General features: G+C 41.3%; 1 protein-coding gene across 10 annotated transcripts in view; it reads right to left on the reverse strand.

The window, feature by feature from the left end:
- Positions 1–26,037, reverse strand: part of RFFL (ring finger and FYVE like domain containing E3 ubiquitin protein ligase) — a 63,665-nt gene that overhangs the window by 3,040 nt on the left and 34,588 nt on the right. For 6 of the 10 annotated variants that reach the window (XM_037808840.1, XM_037808836.1, XM_037808837.1 and 3 more), the window contains 5 exons: positions 14,133–14,368; positions 6,923–7,333; positions 4,051–4,134; positions 2,864–3,074; positions 1,550–1,573 (listed from right to left, as the gene is read on the reverse strand). In XM_037808840.1, coding sequence (XP_037664768.1) covers positions 1,550–1,573; positions 2,864–3,074; positions 4,051–4,134; positions 6,923–7,333; positions 14,133–14,360 — 958 coding nt within the window. In that variant the 5' untranslated portion in view covers positions 14,361–14,368. The other 4 variants (XM_037808842.1, XM_037808843.1, XM_037808834.1 and 1 more) reach the window with 4 other exon arrangements.

The following is a 26,037-nucleotide window of genomic DNA, read 5'->3' on the forward strand; positions in this document are numbered from 1 at the left end:
CTAAGGTGAAGTCCTCAAAGCTTAAAAGAAATCAATTTCAGACAATTGAGGCTGTAAGACAGTGAGTGGTTCTTAGGGACTCAATATCCTCTACGGCAGAACATGCTGAAAAGATAAAACTGGTTCTGAAAAGTTTAGATATAAATGGTTCATGAGGGATCATGAGATATATCTGTAAACATATCCCCAATTTAATAAAGCTAAGAATTACGGAGGGGCCTCTGTGCCACCCCACAAAACTTCCTGGGTGGAGACTTCCTGGGTGGAGGGGCCTGGCAGAGATTACTGATCCCTCTTCTGTGCTACCCCACAGGACTTTATTCACACCCCCATGATTGCTTCTCATTTTGGATTATTATTTTGAGTTTGCCTACTTATCTCCCACACTAGACTATGAGCTCCTTAATTCAGTATATTCATCAATTTCCAAAATTATATGCTTAGCACTTCCTATATAAATGTTCTGACATCAGCTATTCATCTTTGAATTCCCAAAATGCCACTCACCTGGTGAGCACTCTCTAATAAAAGAGAACCTCTCAAGGGAATGGTAACAGCCAACATTCACTGAATGCTCACCATGTGCCAGCCAGGGTCCTAAGAGCTTCACTTTTTTAACTCATTGAATCCTCACAAAAACTGTGAAGTAGGTACTTGTTACTCTCATTTTACAGATGAGGCAACTGAGGCCAAAGATTTAAGTGGCTTACCCAGGGGCACACAGATGGTAAGCAGAGGGGCCCAAGCAGGCTGGCCCCAAAGCCCATGAAGAGTCTCGTCTCCTGCGTAAATGTCCCAAGGGCAGAGACTATCAAGACAGTATTAACTGTCAACTGCAGGGACAGTTCTCAATAAATGCTAACTGGCCACTGGGGGTGGTGGGAAACAAGGGGCATGGCCAGTATCCTTCTAGGTAGGTATAAAACTCTTCCTCATTCTAAGCAAAAGGCCACTTTACTAAGTAATAAACTTGGGAAATCTGAGAAAAGTTTTAAAATGCTTTGCAGGCCACAACACTGCTCTGAGAAACTTTCCCTTGGGGAGGAGCTCATACCTATATAGGCTTGAAGCTTTCAGAAAGTTAAAAAGCTCATTTTAGAATGAGCCCCAGATCCAGCCAGGATTCCGGCAGTATGTTCTGGGGGTATCCAAAGGCCCAGTGGTGGCTTTAACACACAGGCAGGGGTACAGCAGCTGAGGTTGGAGAGGCACCTTGTGCCCAGAGAGCACATGTGACACTTTCCTGGTCCGTGTCCAGAGCAGCTCTAACCACTGCCCAGACCTACACAAGCAAGGCTCTCGCAGGTCACTTGCAAAAATGGGCCTGTCCCTAGGTATGTTGTCACTCTTCTTCCTTCATGGGGATGGGGAGAATGACAATTTCTGAAGATGCCGAGATGCCCTGGTTCTCACTGAATTTCCCACATACCCTCTCTATGTGATACCCACATGCTCAGAATTCCGTTAACAGGGATCAGGGTCGGTGAAGGAGGTGAAGGAGAGAGAGCAAAGAGCCTAAACCCGTTCCCAAACAGAAACAACTACTTACCATTTTGATCTTCAGCACCACACACTGAAAAGGAAAGAAAAAGATGATATCTTAATATGTTATGACATGATGGCATAAGGAAAGTCACCCACCATCCTGAGTTCATTTTTGACTGTTTCTCTGTTGGGAAACAGGTTTGTCAAATGCCCAGACAGATACTCGCCCTCTCTCCTTACTCGCTCTATCTGCTGAGAACTCACATACAGCTCCTGCTGGCACCTCTGGACTAGTCTTAAATAGGTATTCTACTGGTTTACTTGACCAAAACTGCCAAGTAGGATACCACATAAACACAATTATCTTTTCTATTGTTTTTGTTTTTTTGTTTTCTATTGCTTTTGAAACCAGCATTAATATCAAGAAAGAATGAACAATCTGGTTGGTTCAGTCAGCCAGGGAGTCTGGATGAAGTTCACACGTGAAGTGATCTCTTCTGTTCCCAGGGTAACTCTAGGGATTCTTGGGACAATCCCAAAAGGCAGACTGAGTCTCCACCTTAGTAATTCTTAGTCTGTGACTGGGTGAATAGCCAGACTTTCCCTAACTCTGATGAATGTGACCTATTGGTAGAGGAGAAGCTGCAGTTTAACTTCAAACACTGTTAAGGAATCGAAATGTTGCTCTACAGGAGCTACATCAGTTGGGGATGGGAGGGGAAGGTGAGTGGTAAAATAATTTCAGGAAATGCTGAGTTCAAAACAACTAAACACATTTCTCTTCTATAGGACTTCTCTGTTGTTAATATAATAATATCCACCATGCATCAGTAATGGTGGGATATAGTATAAAGTATTTTTTCTCAAATTCATTTGACCACAGACCCAGATATCTTACTGGCCTCGTCCAGAAAATGATACCATGTAAAATGCTTTGGGAAAAGGAAAAAGCCCAAGCGCAGCAAAAGATATATTCTCCTCACACCATGTATGCAAAGATCCATTTCCAAATACCCCAACTGTTAGAATAAGTACAGTCAGAGGTAGTGATGAGTATGGAGGGAGCCAAGTATGGTGGGAAAGACCGTGGACTTTGAAACCAGGAAATCCTCAGTTCAAATCCACTCTCCACAATAAAAGGGGATGATAATATCTAATTTCATAGATCGCTCTGAGGATTATATAAATGGAAAAAAATGCCTAACTCCATCCTGGCACTCAAACCACAAATGATAGCTATTAATTGATGGTGCAAATGTGTACAGTGATGCCGTCCTTAGGTGGAGCTGTGGAAATGGAGTCAGGTCGATGACATCATGCCTTAGGGTGTCAGTAAACACTCTGGAACTAACTCTGCAGCTACCAGACAACCCCTCACCCAGGTGCTGGAGTCCTTTTTGATCCTTGTACAGCCGAGTCACCCTCTCCATCAGCTCCCACTTCTCACAGCAGCCCTTATAATTGACAAAGTTGCGGGCCAGGATCTCTTTCAGCTGCCGCACAGTCAGTGCTTCAATGTCTTCCAGATTGGTCAGGTCAGAAAGAGAAGCCCTCCGGCCAGGCACAAAGCTATCCTCTGAGTCGATGGACTGTAAAAGCAAAGGTGAGAACAGTGGGCTCAGCTCTTATCTGCCCAAGCTCTCTCTCCAAGGACCCAAGAGCACTCATCACACCACCCTTCTGGTGACTTACCTCAAGAAGAGTAGTAACAGAGACAGGCTGAGTATAGCATGATGCTTTGCATTAAAAACAAACCACAGCCTTTTCCTGATCCACAGTTCTGTGCTCAGGCACAGAGAGCTTCAAATCAGCCCATCAGTGTGATATAGCAGGAGGAGCATTAATACAGTTATTGTAGAGGTAGTAGAAGATGGCCCTGATTTTGAAAGCTGACTCCTCCACTAATTAATCCTAAATATTGGGCAAGATGCTTACCATTCTGAGCTGTCTGAACCTCTGTAAAGGAGAGATAACAGTACCTACTACATAGGGTTCCTTCATGATTAAATGTGATAGCACATGAAACCTCCTAGCCTGGTGCTGGCTTTCTGCTCTCCTCTGGAGAGTTCTGCTTTCACAAAGAAGAGGCAGATTTCCCCGGCAAGCTCTCCTCCATGCACAAATTCACTAAAGCACTGTGGCCCTGATAGCTTTACTCTCTGAACTGGCCCTTACCATGGTGGAGGCCCTCTCATCTCATCAGGGACCTCCTTTCCCTGACAATGGCTACTGTATGCTACAAGCAAGAGAAAAGAATGTGATTTGCATAGCAGCAGCAGACTGCCCTCTGGAAAGCTCTTAGAAAGTCAAGAGGCTGGAAACATACTTGGCCATGAGGCTTGACAGTCTCCAGTGTGACCTCACAACTCCCATAAACACACTGACAGCTTCCAGGGTTAAACTGGAATGTGCTAACACTAAACTCTACCCTAAAAATAGAATTTCAGGTCTCTCGTTCACAGACTGATTCTTCTCTCTCCACCTCTTGAGTGTCTGAAAGATTCCTTCTAATACCCTAAGAACACCAGTAGAAGATCAAAGGCATAGGCAAAGACCAAGCCCCACCTGGGTCTCATCCTCAGCAGGTACTCTGGCTGTGCTCTCCAGGTAGACAGGTTCCTCTTGGTCTTGAGACACATGGCCATTGGCCTGTGGGAATAGAAAGGTGCCATCACATCTGCAGAGATGCCCCGGGGATTGCCATAGCACGGGCCTCTTTCTAGCTCACACTATGTCCAAAATGTATTTCCATCTCCCCCAGACACCTGGAGAATCTCTCACTGCAACGTTACAAAAGTATGCTAATACTAACTTTGCCAGGCAGAAAAACATTAAAAATAGACTTCTGTAAATGTAAAGCTGTTCTCTAGAACAAAAGTGCATTAATTTTACCCATCACCAGGATGGCATTTTGCCTACTCATTGTCAATAGTCTCAACTTGAACACTGAGACAGTGACCCAAAATTGCCCTTCTTCTAACTTCCACCCACTGTCCCTGTTTCTGCCTCTCAGACCAATGTCCACTGCTGTTTCTCTACTGTTCACAGCATGTCTTCCCCTCTCCACATTAAATCTCCCTGGCTCCCTTGGCTGAACCTCATTGATAGCCCTAATTTATCATGAGACAAAACTAGCAGTTTTCTTCTGGCTAGTCACTGCTCTCACATTGCAGACATGTGTTCCAACTGTCAGGGCACAATACTACTAAAGGTTGTCTTGAAACCTGGTTAGTCAATTATTTTAATACATCTAAAAATCTGTTAGCCTAAGACTATATATAAGACAATGCCTGTCCTTAAGGAGTTTTATCTCCTTAGAATTCTAGCTTCTCCAACGGTTCTTCCTGGCTATTCCTCCTTTAGGAAGTTTTGCCAAGGAGTAGTCAGAACCTTGAGCCCCCCCAACCCCATCACCATGCAAGCCACAATCTCCTTAACTAAATCCTCTTTGCCCACTGCTCTCTCTAGGCAAAGGGCCTGGTGTGAGCCTAGAGCAAGGAGGTGCTTGAGCTCATGGGCCTTTCCTGCTGGGCCCTGGGAGCAACAATAAAGGGACAACCTGGAGAAATCAGCACCTGCTAGCCCCAGTCATTCATCTCAGGTTAACATGGAAGAAATAAGAAGAGGCAAACAATTATGACGGAAATGAAAAGTAGAAATATCAAAATACTACCAAGTGATGATAAGATCACACACATGGCATGTATGTATGGGGATGTGTCCAAAACAATGCCTTCATCAACACATCTAGTTTTTCTCTTCACTTAGATCTCATGCCCACTGGCTTCTTGGATCATGTCACACTAGAGTAATGAAGCCTTTCAGAACCTTACCTGTTTCTACATAGAAAGGTTTTATAAGTCCTTTTTTCTTAGAAACAGAAACTGATCTCATGCTTGAAAACATGCTCTCTTTCCAGTTTGCCACGGGCTAAATCAAAATCTAATCTACAATTATTATCTGTCCACGATTTTGCTTATCCCACACACTTCCTTACCTAGCATTAAATGTAAAGGAAAGAGCCCTGGTGTAGCAAGTATTACAGAGATGTGCATTATAGTTAATCCTGCAGGCGTTACCTCACTTCCCCATGCCCTGTTTTCCTGTAGGGGTAATTTGGAAATTTCTGGATAATAACAGGAAGCTTATAATCTACTCCTTTCATTGAAAAATGTACCTGAAAGTTCTTGAGGAAAAATAATTTCTTCCTCAAGTTCCTCTCCTGGTTCCCCATAAACAAAGAGAAGTGCTTCGAAACCCAAGGAGAGAGGAGGAGTTAAAACCTATCCAGCAGACAGAAAGCCTGTACTTGGGAAAGAGTTAAATGCCAGCTGGAGAAAAAACATGCCAAATCAACAAGGGAGTTAAACAATTTTACTGTAGTTAAATCATGCTATCCCATTGGCCTTTATGCCTCAGTTCCTGTCAAGACCTGAATCAGGGGGCCGAGCCCCAGACAAGGAGGTGATCCTAAACAAGAGACAGCAGCTATCCACATTATGTGTAGAAACCGACAATACCAGTGATATACTAGCTCTTAAGTAGCTGAAAGCTCTTTATACGTGACATCACACTATTCAATCCTCCCAACATTGTAGCAGGATCAAAAATGGTCTAGATTTACTAACCCTATTTCATTGGGAATCAGTGACAAAACAGATACAGAAACCACCTCTTCTGGGTCCTAACCCCCCTACTATTGTCCAGGCCATATAAATAACAGAATCACTAAGGCACTTAAGTGACGCCACTACTCCTTACACGATGGTTAAGCCCACTGGCCTCACTCTGACTTGGTTTACGTGTCTATCTTCCCTCTTAGGGGCAGGCTCTCTGAGGGCAGGGACAGTGTACTACTCATGCCTATTACCCATGCCTGGTACATGATTGAGTCAAAGTGCTTTTAGCTTTCCATTTCCAGGCCACACTGGAAAAATGGTAAAGCAGCTTACAATGTAATAGTGTGCCAACCTACTCCTGTCTCCAGCAGTGAGCACTGAGAGAAGCAGTCTCTGTGTAATGATCACAGTATGTCCATACTCTCCCTTCCCTCTACACATTGCCCGACCCTGCTAATGAAGACCACAACAAAGCAGAGTAAGTAGCATGGTAAATTTGAACAGAACCAAATTTAGAGTTAATGGTGAATTTTCTCAAAATATTTCTGGAATAATGAATTGTTCTTAATGTCTAACGGGGAAGTCTATGTATTAAAAACAAGCAAAACACACCAAAAACAACAACAAGCCAGTACTGTGCATACCATCTCTAAAGAAAGCCCAACCATGAATCTGATGTCCTGAAAACATCACGTCATGTATCAGTAGGGAGAAAGGCATCATAGAACCAGATTCCTAACACTCACACCCACCCCCACCACGCAGGTAGGGAGGAAGGTGAGCTCTCAAACCAGCAGAGACTGCAAATGGGCCCGTACCTGCTGATTTTCCTGAGCCTGCGCTGGGCCAACAGAGGTGGCTTGCGTAGGTGAAGAAGGGAGGTTGGATGAGGTAGAAGGTGCTGTGCTGGTGTGAGGCTGGGTCAGGAAGGCCTGCTGCTCAGGGAAGTCCGGGGACAAGTGGGGGGCACGAGTCCTGCCCTCCTGGGAGATTACAGGCTGCTGGTCAAGCACCAAGAACACCAGCTCCTCTTTCTCCCGGCACATTTCGGTAGAGATGTCATGGAGGCTGAGATAGTCCCTCAGATCCTTCACCTTCATCTTCATGAGCTCTTCCCGCTGAAATGCTGTAGCTCGGAACCGTTGGCAGAGAAGACAGAGGAGGGGCCCAGTCCCCACTTGGCTTGCACAGGTCATGCAGAAATTTTTCTTACAGTCCAAGCAGGTCTGCTGCTTAGATCAAGAGGCAGAGGAAACCACGTCAGATCGAGAGAACAAGACAGAGAGCAGGATGGGAGCTTTAGTGCTGCCAAGCCTAACAAGACCTCTTCCAATCACTCTTACTTTTACTAAGCTAGGTCTTGTATCTATGGTACAAGCTACTTTGTAGATTTTAGGTTCAAAAATCACTCAGAGGTGACAGACCACCTACCTGTATGTATCTCTGTATCCATATAGAGGATACCTTGCATTTACATTTATTATTTCATTCAAGGTCTTCATTTATTGTCTTCATTTTATTGATGAAGAAACCGAGCTATTAAGACTACCAGGTTTAGAATGACAAAGCGCTTCATTTAAATTAAGTCTTCCTCCCTGCTTTTTTGTAGTGTCACATTGAGCATGTAACTTAGCCTCTCTGGCTGTCAATTTCTTCAACTATAAAATGGGAATGGACAATAGTATCTACCTCATAGGGTTGTCATGAAGATTAAAGAAATAATGCATTTGGCCCATCCGACAGATAATGAGTCCACAATAAATGCAACTGATTTCATTATTATTATTGCTAGGAAATACTAGTTAATGATGAGAGCCAGGGAAAAAATCCTGCTTTCTGATCCTAAACTATGATTCTTTCAGCTTTATTGCTGAGACAAGAAAGCAAATGCATAGTTTATACAGTGGTGGTGGTTGTTACTATTAATATTATTATTAATTAAATTTACTGAGACTCTACTACCTGCTAGTGCTTACACCTAGCTTGTCATTTAAATCTCCAGGCAAGCCTGCAAAGTAGCTATCAATGTTCTTCCCTGTTTCACAGACAAGCAACTGAAGCTTAGAAAGGTCTAAGTATCATTTTCAAGGTCAGGCAGTAAGCAGCAGAGCTAGGATTCAAACTCAAGGTCTGAGTCTAACGCCCACGAGCAGCTGCTTTCCACCAGGCCAGTCCCATTCAAGCCTCCAGCAGTATTGACTTAAGGGCCTGGCTTTCCATCTCCAAACTCCCAATCCAGTGCCCTACCCACTGAGGCCAGTGCCCAGGTGCCCCCCACTACAGGAAGGCCTACTCAGAGCACAATCATTCAGTGGTGCATAAGACCACATCCAACATAAATATTTAGACAGCATTTGGAGGCCCTCTGGACATTAGGGTGCTCTCATTTGCGAAAGTACACAATGTTTCAGAATGGGTGAGTAAAGCGTCTGACATGCAAGCTGGTACTGCCTAGCAGCAGCTACTCACGCAATCATAGGCAGTACATCAAGACTTGTTCAACCCAGAGGAAGCAAATTTCTCAACCTCTCGCCCCATAGGCTGAGCAAGCACAGTGACATGGGGCCGAGCTCTGTTCCAGGCAAGGGCGCGTCACACTCACACAGGAGACAGAATTTCCAGGCACACTGAGATTGTCCTGTGGAGGGCATGCTCACTAATCCTTTAAATAAATTAAAATTTTCATTCTGTGGTGACTTAAATATTAACCTTAATATTTCTTCTCCCTCTTTTCTAAATTCAGAAAGACTAAAAGCTGTTCAAACTAAAAAGTATGCCCAAGAGACTTAGATTCTCATAGCCAAGATCACAGATGCTCTTGTATGGGGCTGAAGAGAAATCTGTTTAGTTAAGACAGTTACATTTAGTTTTTGTCTAAGTGTCCTCAGAAAGTAACCACCCAATGTTGACGATTAAGACTTAGAAGGCATTGCAAAGGGACACATATCAAGCTCCCTTATTCCCTACACAATTAAAATCAGACAAAATAATGTTCAGACACTGATAAAAAAGGGCACGCAGTTGTATTCATATCCAAAGCTTTTCTATTGGGAAATGAAATGTGTCTGGGATGACTGATAGCAAAATGAAGAGGCTTCAGTGTCATAAAGCTGTAGGTCATGACATGGAACATTACTTAACTCAATGCCGTTTGATGAGACCTACCTTGACACAATTATAAAGCCCTGAGTTGCTCAATCAGCCAGATCCAAACAACCTCAGAGTCTTTCTTCAAATGTGTGAAGATCTGAATGCAAAGATAGCAACTGTGCTTCTGTGTACCCCACTGCTTTCCAGGGACTCTGAAGTAAGCCAGTTTCTGAAACCTACCCTAAAGGAGAATGATGATAATGCTCAAGGCTAAAATCCCAGTGTGCAGAGAAAGGAGAGAATAAAGAAAAAGAAAAAAAGGATTGTCGACAAATGTGGGCAGAATGAGCAAAGGAAATACATATGTATAAATTCTAGCAAATGGTTCAAACCAAATGAGTAACAAAATAGCATGAAAGATGAATTAATAGAGGCAACATGCCTGCTGAAATGCCAAAAGAACACTCAAACACCCAGTATCAAAAAGCTGGCAGAGGCCCCTCAGAGATGGCACATGGGTTGCTTTGCTTACTCCCCTTTGCCAATCTGCCCTTCCCTTCCCTTACCACATCCTACCTCCCACCATTATTCTCTGGTGCTTTCTCACTTTCTCACCCCACCTGCCCCCTTCTTCTCACCATCCTTCCCCTAGGCACTCCTTCCTCCCTCCCACTAGAGGAGAAAAGGTAGCCTAAGAAGTGACACAATTAGGATTGAGTCCTGGTTGGCCACTTCCTAGATAAGGGAACTTAATCAAAACAGATAACCTCCCAGAGCATCAGATTCCTCACCTGTAAAGTTGGGATGGTTAGCCTATTTCAAAGAACTACTTTATTACATGAGATGTTTATAAAACCTTAGCATAAAGTAGGCACTCACAAAATTAACCATCACCTTTTATTCCTTCTCCACTTTGCCTCATCCCTGAACTTTTGCATTATCTAGGAACCACCCCTCTTTCCATTCTAAGACTTGAAAATCTCTTTGATGTTTCCAAGCCAATCTCCTCCTCAAACTGGCCCAACTAAAGAGGCTGGGCTCCAAACCCCCTCCTCAGTTGACAGAGCCACTGCTAAATAACATGTAGGTATTATCAGTACAGATGGGATATTTGGCTTGTGGCAAAATTAGAGCCTGCCATTTCTCTCCAAGACTGGAAAGAGTGGGAGAACAGGGGATACAACTTATTTATGTTGTCTCTATAAAATCCTTAAATGCTACTGTGCTTTGTACCCAGTAAGTATTTGGAAAACATGGACAATCACAAAAAAAAAAAAAAAAAAAGAAAAGAAAAGACAGAGCCATGTAATTATTTCAATTCAATCACTCCTAGAAATGACATTTTAAAAATCTCTGTCCGTTAAATACCAAACCTTTAAGGACTTTGTTCCACTTAAACATGAAATTACAAATGAAGAATTCTCACATAGGAGAAAAGGTACTTAATATTCACAAAATACATTGTGAATCGTACAAAACACATACATTTGTGGCAAGAAAATACTATACCAATAACCATCTTTTACCATCCAAATTGGAATTGCCCCCACCACCACCCCACCCCACCCCGCCAAAACCTCTTCTTGCACAGAAGCTTCCTTCTTGTCTCATCGTATGGTTGGGATTTGCCCATCTTCCTCTCAGACTGCAAGCTTCCCGTTAGGCAGGAATGGCTGCCTTTAGCCTCCCTAGCCCAGGCAATGCCTGACATATAGTAGATATACAATCATTTATTTTCCAATAAATAAAAAGTGTTCCTTAGTTATATCATCACCATACTCCAAAGCACCCAGGCCTAAAACCTGACATTTTCAACTTGACCTTCTCTTCCTACATTAAATCTACCTCCATTTGGGAGGAAATGGGATATACTGGAAAAGGAGCAAGCTTTGGGATCAAATTCTGCTCTGCTGCTTACCTGCTATGCGGCCTTGTACTTTAGTAGCTAAGTGCCTTAGTGTCTCTGGGTCTCAGATTTTTCATCTGTAAAATGGGGTAACAACAACTACTTCAGAGATCTGGCAGAAATAGTTGGTTACTAAATGGTAGCTACATCTTTCAGTCCCATTGCCACCACCGTATAATAGGCTCTGCTTAACTTCTCACCAGACATATAAGAGCTCCTAACTGATACTTCTCCCACTCCATCAAACTACCTCCCAATAAAGTCAACTCTGCTACCTGAAACAGGGCTGATTGTGTTGTTCCTTTGTTCATTTTCTGACAGTTCCCCGCTGTCTGCTGGCCCGACTCCTTACCGTGGCAGTCAAGGCCCTTCACTGCCTGATCCCAATTTTCTTTCCACCTTAATTTCACAAGTATACTACACTCGGGCCAACCAGGCCATGCTCTGTTCCCAAATACACATTGCACTAGCTCCAAATTTGGTGACTTTATTTCACCCACTGCTTTGCAGATAAGTAAAACCTTCCTTGATTTAGCCAGAATTCTCATCTTGTTCCTCAATTTACCAACAATGCCTGAGTCCCTAGTATTTATACTATCAGCTGACATCAGTTCCTTGTAAATGTGGGTCTACTTAACTATACAGTAAGCTACCCAAGAGTAATGCCTGTGTCTTACTCAGTTCTATATCCCCAAAGCTCTAGCTGTAAGCGACTTAGCTGATTTCAGAGGGACCCTCAGTGAAAATCAGTAGCCCTGAGTTGTCAGCCATGAAGTAAGGAAAACTAAAATTCTTAGATCTACTTCCTCTTTTTTTCAGATTGTTCTGAACTTCATTTGTCCATTCATTCATTGGCTAAAAAAATTTTATTGCCCACTTACTGTGTGTCAATCACTGTTCTAGGCACTGAGGATAAGTTGTGAACAATATTGGCAAAATCCCTGTTCCTATTTACCATCTGTGAGACATGCAATCAACAGAAACATTTATGCCAGGTGGTGATAACCACTATAAAGAAAAGTAAAGCATCTTCCCATCTTCACCTATCATTCTCCATTTTTGGGGGGGGGGGGTGAGATCCTCACTCATTTACATTTTCTCTTCTGGCTGAGAAATTTCAAGAACTGTCTAGATTCCCTGGTTTCCTCAACTTTTCATCCCTGGTCACACTTTACCCACCAGTCCCCAAGCCTGAATCCCCATCACTGTCCTCTTTCCTTTTTCCCCACTTCCACTCCATACTCATAGGTGTAACTCACGTTAAAAAAAAAAAGTTCAAACAAACCTATTGCAAATTCATACTGCCTCATTTAAACAAGGACCTTTTCATTCCCTTTTACTTTGCCACTTCTACTTGCATTTGTTCCTAGCATTTCTCACTGTAAAATAATGAAAACATCAAGGTCTCTGGCTGCCCAAAGGACCTGCGATATACCTGAATCCTTTAAACTACTGCCTTAGATAAAAAGAACAATTCCTTCCCTGTAAAATGGAAATAATAGTTCATACATCATAGGTTGTGGTAAGGAGCCAATGAACCAATGCATACAAAGTGCCAAGCACAGTACCCAACATGCAACAAGTACCCTCCTTCCATATCTCATCTCAGATCCTGAGATGCGGGAGAAGGTTGAGGCCATGTGGCATTGAGTTTCTTCATTCCACTTCAGTCTCAATCTGCTGACTCACCTGTTTAGTCTAAATTTAGAGGAGGGACACCTCTGCCCACTCTTGGCCACAGCTCTTTGCCTAAAGCAATCTCTTTGATTGAGTTCTCACAGTGACTGGGGTAGCCAAGCAAATCACAACAAAATTCGGCTATCTGTCCACCTTCACTGTGCTATAGCACAAGGCAAAATGCCAATCCTCTATCAGTTTAAAGATATGCAAGGATGCATGGTCAACATTTCAAGATGCAGCAATTCTGATGTGCCAAGTATCTTCTGGGAGATAGCTTTGGCATCAAAGACCTGGGTTTGAATCACAGCTCTGCCATTTACTAAATATGTGGTCTTGGGGGTGCTGCTTCAGCAGAGACAAGAATGAGTATTTTACTGTCTCTTACAGTATGTGTTAGGAACTTGAAACCTAGTTTTCTTTTTTCATTTTAAACTCTAATCCTCAGTTTCTCGTACATAAAATGGGAGTTTGGTGATTCTAAAACCTACATCAGAATTATTATGAAGGTTAAATGAAACAGAAAATCTCAATTGCTTACAAGAGTTCCTAGCATACAGCAGATGCTTAGAAGTATTACTCCATCCCAAATATCCCATTATCACCATGTTGACATCACAGCTCATCACCCATTCTGGGCTGCAAATCTCTTTTTCTGCAGAAGAATACAGAATGCAGAAGTTCTTTACTCAGGTCAGGGTTCACCTTGTACCCTGGTTACACTTGACAATCAAGAACATGCTACTTCCTGAGCACTGACAAGGGATGGCCCACACTCATACACCATTACCCAGCCAAAAATTTTATTTCTTGCTAGCTAATCTAGGAAGCATGGTGACCAAGCATTTCAAATAAAATCAGCTACAGTAAATAAGCTCCAATCTTTGTCTATCAGTTAGGGTCCTGATGTACATGAGGTGACCTTGACATTGCTTTAAATAAAAAGAACATGTTGATTCGTGGTTAAATCTTTTATGGTGGCAGCTAATGAAGGAAACTGAGTCCTTGCTACATTCCAGGCATCATGCTGGGCACCTTTGTAGCTTATCTCATTGTATAATTACCACAACACAGATGGTTGTTATTACTATCCCCATTTTACAGATGGGGAAACTGAGCTTAAGTCACTCAGCTAGTAAATGACAAAGCTGACACCTGAATTCACGTCTTATCTGGCTCTAAATCTAGTGCTAAGGTGCTTTGCTTTTGGTTTGTTATTTATTTATCTATCTATCTATCTATCTATCTATATATCTATCTACTTATTTACTTAATAATGCCATGAGATGGAATGGTTCTCAGTTACCAGCACTGCAGAGGCAGAGGCAGGCATTCATGGAGGTCAGCAGGCTTACCTGAGGCCCTGAGGTCATAGCAGCAGAACAGGTTGAGGTCTCAACACTCACCTTCCTGGCTGTGTTCATGAAGCGGGCCCCACAGGCCTTGCAGCTTGGTTCAGAGCCTGTTGGGGAAGGGAAGGAGCTGTACCCAGGGTTGGAATATGCTTGCCTGGCTCCCTGGGGTGGAGGGGCCTCTTCAGGCTGTCCATCCAGGCAGAACCAGTTGCAGCAGGTTGCCCACATGATAAAATCTGGTTCAAGGGAAAAAGGGGAAACAGTCAGAGTTAAGACACACCTCTGTCCCTTCCATTCCCTGGCAGTAGGTGAGCAAGGGTACTCAATCCACTCCGGCTGCCAGAGTCCATGTGGGACATATTTCAGGGGCCACAGATTTCTTGCCAATGCCTGCTCACCAACAGTTGCCATTCCATAGAAGAGGTAAGTACAGGCACCTGATCTGCCACAACATGGGCTCTCAAGATGGCATGCTGCCTTTGAGAGACTGCTGATCCTTAATTGCGTTTAATCTGAGATCTAACTTCAAATAAAATATTTTCTTACCTTAGGAAATATAATTAGCCTAACACCTATCTTATTCATGAATAGAGCCTCGCCCCTAGAGCTCAGATAAAACTTCATCAGACATGTATAATTGTACACTGCCACTAACCTTGGGAAGGAGGTATTGTATTTCCTTTATATAGATGAGGCTCAAAGTCAAGGTCACAAAGCTAGTCTATATAGAGATGAGATTCTAAAATCTCATGTCTTCTGTCTCTAAACCTACTTTTTTTTCCCTTATACCATGCTGCTCCTTGATTTCCCCTCCTACAAGCCAGCAGAACTACTTTTATATTGTACCCCCAATTCCAGGTAAACTTCTAGCATGGCACCCATAAAAGTTTCTTGCAAAGATCTGCTTACCCTTTTGTTTTCTACCATGAAACCATAAATTCCTTGCAAGTAGGGACTACTTCTTATTCATGTCTGTACCCTAGCAGTCTCTGGCACATAGCAGATGGTCAACAAATGTTTGCTCCCTTCTTGAATCAGTACCTCTGTGGGTATAGTTAGAAGTTTTGGATTATTATTCCCATCTTACATATCAAACACACAGATCACAGAACAAAGGATCCAATTCGTCAAATCTCACAATAACCTTAAGATTGCAAGCATGCCGTGATAAAGTCAGAGTGTTTTTTATTTCTCAGTAGAACAATACAGTCAGTACAGGACACTGTGAGCCTGAACTCTTTGCTTTCAGAGATAATAAATGAAACATTTAGTATTATTTTTGGGAATCAGTTCACACAAAAGAATGGTACTTTCTGCTCTGTCTCCTGACTCACTCTTCTAACAAAGGCACTTTCATAGTTCAGAAACATGGCAAGCTGGAAGGAACTAAGAAGTCATCTGGTCCAACCATGGTCATTTTTGAGAGGAAAAGAATGAGACCCAGTAACAATAACAGAAAATTACTTCCCTGGGTCACACAGTTTCTAACCTCAGGCTTCCTGACATCTCTAAGCCTTTGCTGCTTTCCAATACTGCATCTAATATACCTGTGATATAATTCATTCATTTTTGTAGGAGTCTCTGATTAGCACCTGTCTCCCTCATTTGCCTGGGAACCCCATGAGAACAGGGACCATGACAGTCGTACAGTGCCTGGGAAACAGGTGGCTCAACAGGGACTGCTGAATCAATGAATCACATATAATATTTAAATCTTAACAACCACATACTCATTCAACTTTCTGCATATCCGAAACATTTCTCTCTGACTCAGTATTACTTGTCTGAAGATTCTAAGTTCCCAGAAGACAGGGACCTAATCTGCTTTACTTGCAGTTAATGGTTTCACATGGAATAATGAAATAAAGAGGGGTTAAATGAGTTCTTTAGTGGCAAGAGATTGGAGACAACAGAAGAATGACCCTCTGAAAGATGAATTTTGTAATTCTTTAAATCACAGATTGATAAAAGCACCCGAGACAATGTGTAATTACATAAAGAACAAGGGATTTGGGATCAGAAGTCCTGGGTCCCAAGCCCTGTTCTACTACTTATGGGCCGTGTTCCCTCTGATAAGTGATACTCATTTTCCTCATCCGGACACTCTGCAGGCTGTAAAGCACTAAATAACAGTTGTTATCATGCTTATAGCAATGCCTTTAACTAAAATTTCTCTGAGAGGGCACAGGTAAAAAGTAAACCTAGAAATTTCACCACAATTAACATTTGGCTTTCTGAGCTATAGCACTCCTCCACAAAGGCAGTATTCTCTACTAGTTCATGCACACATGCATAAAACCTTTATTGAAGCCAATGCCTTGCTGTCCCCAGTGCTAAGTGAGTTAGGTACAGTGCCTACCCTCAAGTTCAGGATTTAGTAGAGGAACTAGAAAAACCAAAAACTGAAATTTCAGTTTCAGTTTTTAACAGAGGTTTGCACTGTGTAGTTAACACAGGTTTGCTACAAAGGTGAAAATAATCACTCTAGAGAGGACGAGGAATGGTCAATGAGGGGAGGCTCAAAAAAGGTATCAGACATACCAGAAAGTCAAAAGTAGAAGGAATTTTCAAGAAAAACAAACAGAATGTACAGTGGCATTAAAGAGACTACAAAATGCTTGGTTGGGTTGAGGGAAGGGTGGGGATGGATGGGCATACGATGAAGTACACAAGGAATTGTGAAGGACCTTGTATTCCATGGTAAAGAATCTAGACTTTTATCCTCCAGGTTAAGGGACACAATTTGGAGATTTTAGGCAGATAGGTTTCATGATCTTTTTTGTATTTTAGATTAGGCACTATGGTAGTAAGCAGAATGGAGAACAGAGCAGGAAGAGGGGAGGTTAGAAGCAGGAAGGTTCTGAAGTAGTATAGATAAGATATGAAGATACGGGCTTAAGAGAAAGGGATAGATAGATCTTTGGTAGAATGGGCAAGATGTGTTAATTAACTGAATGAGATGGGAGAAGGGGAGAAAAAAACAGTGTCTAGGACAAATCCAAGGATCTCTGACTTAGATAACAGGATGGAGTGGAATTATTACCTAGGAGTAGGCAGGTGTCTGTGTGTGGAAGGGGTGGGGATGGGGTTGAGATGATGAGTTGACTTTTGAAACCTAGGATGTGATGACAGATACAGGACACACCAGGGATGGTTTGGGCAGAAGATAAAGGTTTGGGAATCCTCATCCTGGAAGTATTTAAAGGCAGAGTGGGGCAGGAAAATGATTAGATAATCTGGGTTTAAAGGAAAGAGGGCCTGGGAGAACAACTGAGAACACCCTATTTAAAGAGCAAGGAGAGTAAAGCCCTTAAGAACAGATCCGGAACAGTGTTCAGAAGAGTGTTCAGAGAGATGGGAGAACTGAAAAGGTGTTTGAGTTTCAAGCAGAAATTACCAACACTATCAAATGATCCAGAGAGGTGAATACAATGAGGAATGCAAAACACCCACTAGACTTGGTTTTAGGAAAGCATGACTGTGGTCTTTGCTAAAGCAATTTAGGAAGAAAGAAATTGGCTGATAACCACAGGTTGGAAAGTGAATGAGAAATGAGGACTTTCAAGACTCCAAGGACAATTTTTTTTTTCAAGAAGCTTGACTGTGAAGGGAAGAGAAAAGGCAGTAGCTGAAGGACATTTAGGGTCACTAAGATAATAGAAATGTAGACATCTTCACAGGCTGCAGAAGAAACCCCAGGAGATTAAAAGAGATTATAGAGGAAGGGAAACTGACAATAAACGATGGAGTAAGGGCCAGAAGTAGAAAGAAAAGTAATCAAGTGATCAGGTTACGGGAGTGTGGACTAGCCTGGGCAGGAGACAGGTCACCTCTTTCATCAGCGTGGAGTGGAGGTGAAAGTAGAGATAACCAAGGATAAGTGCATATAGCATTAGCAGCAGAAACGTGAAACAATGAGACAAAAAGGAAATGGGGGATGAGTTTAACCACAAGAAAGCACAAGGAAACTTCATAATGTACATTTTTCTCAAGGTAAGGATTTGCCACACAGTGGGTTAGAGAACCACTAGGTAAGGCACACCATCAGGAAAAACTGGAAAACTAGCCAACTGTAAATTCTGTTTAAATTCATATGTTTAAACAAGCACTTAGCTGTGTGCTGGGCATGGGGAGCCCAGAAGTGATTGACAGGGTCCCTGCCGAGGTGTGGATAGTAAGACGCTATAGCTCACCTTGGCCACATTGATAGAAGATCTAAGAAAGCTCTTCCTTGCCTGGGAGTCTAGAGAACTCATATTCCAGGGTCTATTTTTAGACTCTCATTTTTGGTTCTATCCTTAAGAGCCTCCTCTGAATGTCTCTGAAAGAAAATTTGCCAGTGTATTCAAATATCTAACTACTCTTAAAAGAAGGGCTCAGATCTATGAGAAGGCTTGTGGGGAAAGGTGATGTTATGGAAAAGAAGAGGTGGGTAGAGTTTCCAGTACCAGGATATCTTAGACCTGCTCAATCTAACAGAACAGGCTCATCAAACTCAGAAGACTAGGCTTTTACATTTTTTAACATAGATTTAAATACCAAAAGGAAACAGTTCCTAATCTGGTCAGTTAAAAGTACTTCCTGCCAAATTGAAAGCCCTAAATCTAAATAACAACTATATTCAGGATTATTTCAGAGGTCAAAAGAAAGAGTTTGGAATTTTAGCAATGCCATACTCTTAGGAATACTTTTTCATCCCTCAGTCTGAAACATACAACACACGTTAACATCTGATTATGTTACTAATGGACTTAAGAGTGGAACCAGATGTGGAGGGTGGTAAAGAATTCTCCCTCTGGCTGACAACTGAAAAATTTTATTCTCTGATTTGAGAACCTCTTTCTGAGCTTGAAAGAAAACTATTATAAATCTTCACTGAAGTTTTGAAAAATCTTTTCCAAATCCCCCTCACTCTCTTCTGAAAAGACAGACTTGACGATTTAATCTTCAAATATGGTCCCTGGCTATTTTTTCCTACTAAGTTTTGAAACCTATCAGGCTTTCCTCTTCCACTTTGCCTAAAGGGGAGATAGATGGGAAATGAAGGGGTGGGGTGAACAAGAAAATACATTATTCCCTGTGGAAGGACCTTTTAGTAGGATGCAAGAATGGCTTTTTGCCATGGGATTGTCAGCTTGATACGTATGCTAGTATTTCTTAGGTGTCTAAACCCTGAAGAACAAGAAAATTTCAATGTTAGTAATAGGTTTAGGTAAAGTACCTATTCCAGGTAGGTTGGGGACAGTCATATTTGGAGGAAAGATGATAATGAGAGTTCTCCCCTATTAAATCCTAACATCCTAAGTAAGTTTAAAACAATCACTTTTCCATTTGTTCACCTGCCCAAGGCAAATAATACTAAGTGGATCACTGGTTGTCATGGGCTTCCCCATGGGGGGTAATGGGAACAGGGTGGTCAAAATGTCAGTGTCTTAGTAAAATTAGTGCTGGTTTGCAATGCAACTCAAAATCATCTTGCCAACTACCAAAACTAAAGCCCCCAAAGTTCTCATCTAATCTGTTTTGATTTTAATTCATTGCTCTGTGTGCCAAGGTACTTCTAAAATAGACTTTACATGGATGCAGAGACAGCTACTCCTTGGAATTAACACACTTAGGGTGAATCTAATATACAAGACTTCACAAAAATCTTTTTAAAATATCTAATTTAAAATGCTCCCAAACCTCAGAGAAGTGCCTTTCTGACATGGCAAATCAGAAAATGGCTGGACAACAAGTCTTACAAAATCATCTCCGGTTTATTGAGGGTGGTTTGCCTACTGTCACTAATGCATTCCTGGAATGGTTAAAAGCATCTATGCTATAAGTGCATAAAGAAAAGTACCCCAGGCTATGGATCATTAATACAGAACGGGCTAAGCTTCATCTTGTATATTATCCTTAAAAAGCAATTAAAGTACAATTGCAATGACTCTGAAAGGAAATGCTGTGAAAAGCCTATCAATATGGCTTAGCTAAGCCTCTTTGAAGTAAATGATAAGTAATTACATATTTTGAGAAGTAAAGAAAGTAACAATTCTCTACCATAAGAATGCTTCTTATCTGCCAGGCACTGAGCTACATACTCTATCTAGTATTATCTTATGTGATCCTTACAATTTCAGCACCATAGATCTGTCCTTTACATTTTCTGGTGAGAAAATCAAGGTTCAGAGAAGTTAAGTAACTTGCTAAAGGTTACAGTTAGAAAGTAGCAAGGCCAGGATTTTAACCCCAGTCACTTTGACCCTTAGGACTATCCTCTGAACACTAAAGGAGAAGTGTTCATGATTCTATCAAAAAATCAATCTATGTATTTTGTAGCCCATCCCCTCTGGGCTCTTGTTCTCCATCTCCACTGTAACTTTCACACCAGCAGGCCTGCTCCAGGGTCTGCAACTGGAACTCTAAGCACACTGGCTGGTGGAAGTGTAAGTTGGTACAGTAAATTTGGAAACCTGTATAGTATCTACTTAAACTACTAAAACTAAACACACACACACACACACACACACAACACATCCCATGGCTTTGAAATTTTACTTCCAGGTATATACTGAAAAGAAATACATTCACCAAAAGAAGTATATAAAAATGTTCATGGTAGCATGGTAGCACTATTTTTTGCAATAGCCCCAAACTGGAAACATCCAAATGTCCATCAACAATAGAATAGAGAAATAAATTATAGTATGTTCATATGGCAGTGAAAATAAACTACTGATACAACACTGTGGACAAATCTCATAAATATAATGCTGAGCAAAAGAAGACAGCCACAAATGAAGACATACTAAATGATTTCATTTGTATAAAGTTCAGGCAAATTATTCTATGGTATTAGAAATCAGGATAGTGGTTACCCTTGGCGATAAGACAGTAGATAGAAGGAGGTACAAGGGAGCTTCTGGTAACGTTTCTTGATGTATGTGCTTGTTACGCAGATATGTTAACTTTGTAAATAGTCATCCAACTGTACATTCACAATTTGTGCTCTTCTCTAGTTATACTTCAATATAAGTTTTAGTGTTTTGTTTTGTTTACAGCATCTAGGATATTTGTAATTTGTAAAAACAAAAACAAAAGCCTCCCCTATTGACCATACATTCCCTTCTCCTTGGTGAAGTTTCTTTTCTCTGCTCTCTTCTACATCAAAGTTTCTCCAAGTATTTGACTCTACTTCCTCAAACTCTGATACACTCTTCAATCTTCTCCCATGGAGCTTGACTCAACCACTCCACCAAATATCTTCTTTTCCAAGTGACAAAGGAATTCCAAGGGGCCGGATCCAATGAACACTTCTACTTCTCTATCTTCACCTTCCTCAACCTCCCAGTAGCACTGGACAGAACTGACCATTACCGGTTTCTTGAAACACTACCCCTTCTAATTCTCTTTTAGCTTCCAGAAATCTGCACCCTTGGTTTTCCTCTCTCAAAGCCCCTTTACTGACTCTTCTTTGTCCCCTTGTTCTGTAAATGCTGGCAATACAGAGGTTGGGCCACCATCTCCATCCACACTCTCTCTCCCTAGGGGACCCCAGTTAGATGGCTTTAAATGCGATTTTTAGACTTACAATTTTCATGAATTCATACCTTCACCTCTCCACCCCCCCACCCCACCCCACATACACACAGTAGCCTAAATCATCCACACTCTACTACTCACATTTGCCTCCTTAGGCCCTTTGAATTGCTGTCTGTTCTTTCTGCCTGGACTGTTCTCCCTGAGAAAAGGAAAAAGCCCTGCTTCTTTCCTCATCATTCACTAAGCTTCAAGCCAGATTGACTTTTCTGATCTTTCTGTTCCTCAACCACACCAAGCTCCTTCCTGCCTCAGGGTCTTTGTACTTGTTTTCCTATCTGCCTCTTCTGCTGCTTCTCATCCTTCAGATATCAACCCAAATAGCATATCCTTAGAGGGGTCTCCCCATCACCTTATCTAGGAGTCCTCCCAAGTCGCTCACTCAATTGCCCTTTTAGTTTCCTTCATGAAAACTATCATAATCTGTAATCATATTTGCTTTTTGGTTTCAATCTATCTTCCCCACAGACTGAGGTCGGAGGAACATTCAGTATTTTATCAATACAGCCAATACAGCTAGTTATCTTTCTTTAGCACCAAAAACATTTGAAGGCCCAGGTCCCAGAGCCCCGCCCCCTCCTCCATTACTGCCACCTACCTGACCAGGCAGCAGGCCCCTCCCCTCCAGGGGGGAAAGCATTAAAACTTCCCTCCCATAATCACTGCTAGTAACCAAATCTCAGGAGACCTTGTTGTAACCAAATCTCATGAGAAACTCCGTTGTCACAAACTGTTACAAGCCTCCCCTCCCCTGACTTGGCAGGTCTCTCTGTCTGTCTGTCCCTCCCTCCCCACCTCCCCCTCTAAGAATGCTGACTTCACTCTCCCTACCACCACTAACAGGAAGTGGAGCATTTTGTTAAGTCCCTAATTAAACTCATGGGTAACTCCGTGGGTTCTTCAGTCTTAGGGCTAATCTGGGTTGGAACAACATTTATCAATTTTTATGATGAAATAGTGACTATGAAAAAGAAAAATTCCTTTAACAAAAACAAAGGGTAGCAGAAATAAACCCTCACATATATTGTCAACTGGTTTTTTACAATGGTGCCAAGACCATAGACTGGAGAAAGGACAGTCTTTTCAACAAACAGTGCTGGGAAAACTGGTATCCATATGTAAGTTGGACCCTTACCTTAAAGCATATACAAAAATTAACACAAAATGGATCAAAGACCTAAATTTAAGGACTAAGACAGAAGAAAATCAAAAGAATGAAAAAGCCCACAGAATAGGAGAGAACATTTGCAAATAATTCATCTTTAGATGGCTTAATATCCAGAATATATAAAGAACTCCAACAACTCAAGTAAACAACCAAGAAACAATCTAATTTTTTAAAATAGGCAAAGGACTTGTACAGACATTTCTCCAAAGTTATACAAATGGACAATTAGCACAGGAAAAGATGCTCACCATCATTAACCATCAGTGAAATCAAAATCTCAATGAGATACCACTTCATACCCACTAGGATGGATAGTATTTAAAAAAAAAAAAAAAAGGGAGGGGGGTAACAAATGTTGGTGAAGATGTGGAGCAACTGTAACCCTTATGCATTGCTGGTGGGAATGTACATGTTGTAGCCCCTGTGTAAGTTTGGCAACTCTTTAAAAAATTAAATATAGAATTACCATATGACCCAGCAATTCCACTCCTAGGTATATACCCAAAAGAAAAACAGGGACTTGCACAGATACTTGTACACCAATGTTCACGGTAGCATTAGTCACAATAGTCAAAAGGTAGAAACAACCCAAGTGTCCATCAATGCACGAACAGATAAGCAACATCTGTTATCTATATACATGATATTATTTGGCACAAAAAGGAACAAAGTTCTGTTACATGCTGCAACATGAAAACACTGCTGAAACAAATCAGACACAAAAGGACAGTATAATTCCACTTCTGTGAGGTATCTAGAATAGGTAAATTCAAAGAGAAACAAAGTAGAATAGAGATTACCAGGGAGTGGGGGAACAGGATGGGAAGGGATGAGGACTTATTGCATAATGGGTACAGCACTTCTGTTTGGGATGATGAAAAAGTTGTATAAGTTCTGCAGGGTGGTGATGGTTACACAGCATAGAGAATATACTTAATGCCACTGAACTGTACAGTTAATACTGATTAAAATGGTAAATTTTAGGTTATATTTATTTTACCATAATAAAAAATATTAACCTAGGTGAAGGATATATGGATGTACATTATACTGTTTCAACTTTTCTGGAGGTTTGAAATTTTTCAGAATAATTAGCTGGGGAAATATTAAAATCCTTTTATAAAAGTTAAAAAAAAAAAGCAACAACAGAAAACCAAAAGGTAGCCAATACCTTGGACAGGTTACTTATGCTTTTTGAACCTGTCTTCTCATTTGTAAAATATTGGAGGGTAACTGTAGGGATGAGAAACAAGATATAAGATACATCAAGTCTCCTAACCTATAGTAAGTATTTGATAAGTAGCAAATTTCTAAAAATTATCATCAAGCTATATAGGTTACAATTTTTAAACGGCAACATTTTGGATGTTCAATAGTGACTATCAGCTAGAAAGCCCAAGGTCTTGTTACTGGACCAGGGTGGTGGATTCTTTGCCCGATGCACTCAAATGCCCAATTCCTGTGACACTGGGGTTTCAAAAGCAGAAAGAGTTTATTGCTAGGCGCAACGAAGGAGATCAGATGGCCTATTGGCCCAAAAATCTGTCTATCCAAGCTGCAGCAGTTCTGATAGTTTTGTAGTATCAAAAGATGGGCAGGTTTTAAGATAATGAGCACAATGGCCACAGATTATGTAATTAGATGTGATCTAATTATTGAGCATGCACAGATTGATTACATGCTTAGTCACAGAACCTATGTAGGAAAACAGCAGCCTTATTATGATGATGGGCATGATTTTTAGTATTATAATGAGGTATAGGTCATGTATAAGTTTAAGTTTAAGCTACTGCACATGACAGGCAGGCCCATTTTGGTTAGCTCCAGCTTCAGTTATCAAGATAATTTCGGACTTGGGATGGGTTAGTTCTGGGCTGACCCAAGACCCTTCATTAATAAACATTAGGGACTGTCTTTAGTGATCATAAGACTCTAAAGTTGAAAAACTGGATAAATGGGTACAGGTGAAGGTTAGTCACAATCACAATCATAAGGGCACAAGATAAAGGATATATAATCATTGTCAGAGATCAAGGCAGCCAGATTACAGTTCAGAGACTTCAGGTATTTCCCTCTGTCTACTTCTGTATACCAGGAAGTAAAAAGGAATATCTATATAATGATTCAGTCATCATAATTGGCCCTTAAATACTAACTTCTCAGTTACAGTCTCAAAGCTTAGGTTTCCTACTACCAGAGGAACTGGATGGGGTAGAGGCCTTTGGCACAGCTGATTACAACACCCACATAAAAAGAATCACCTGTGTCTTGAGAACTCACCTGAATTTTAAAATAATCTCTGAACATGGAAGGCTGCTTACTTTTAAAAATAAGGTAGTCTGCCAGGACTTGAACTCCCTTGAAATTCTTTAATGTAAACCTGCCTGAGGTATCCATCCTGACTAGGGAAGATTTAAAATGTTGGTGACAACACAATGAGCATAAAGTAGGGCAACTGTTGCATTTTTAAGTAAGTAGCCCACAGAGTAAATCATATTACCCACTGATCTTACTTACTGGGTGCTGGACAATGAAGTATGTTCTATGTGATACTGAGACTGTTTCCAAGATATTTACTTTAGAATAAAGAATTCAGAACACCTAAGTCACAGAGGAGACAAGTGTATGGTGGAACTTTAAAATCCAAGGCCTGAATTAGAATAAACAGCCATGCTGAAGTGATGTATAGGCCGGACATAAACAAGGGATATTTCACAAGGCTAGAATACTGAAGAGGGAAACACTTCCAAAGGCCTTAAATCCTAATAGACATTTTCCATCCTCCAAGGCAGCCCTTTGGATGAGGGTAATGGATAATACGTATTTTCTAGGTAAAAATTTTATTTTAGGGCCAAACTTTTAGAAGACAGCTTAAACAAAAAAGCTGTTCCAAATATGTTTTCCCTGGTTTTACAATCAGTCAGACCTTTTAGAAACACCAAAAAGACCAAAAAGGTATCTTTTTAACACTTAAGCTCACTGTAAAAGGTACAGTAGACAGAAAAACCATTCCTGGGAATCTAAAATTTGAATTTATACACCCATTAAGTCATCTGCATTTCCTCCTTACTACAACTTAAAGGACACTAGTGCTATAGACCCCCAACTTTCTAAAGATAAAGCCTTTAGTGACTCTCACAGCTGCTGCAGTCC

This window comes from Choloepus didactylus, chromosome 18 (assembly GCF_015220235.1).
Source record: "Choloepus didactylus isolate mChoDid1 chromosome 18, mChoDid1.pri, whole genome shotgun sequence".
Classification (NCBI taxonomy): Eukaryota; Metazoa; Chordata; class Mammalia; order Pilosa; family Megalonychidae; genus Choloepus; species Choloepus didactylus.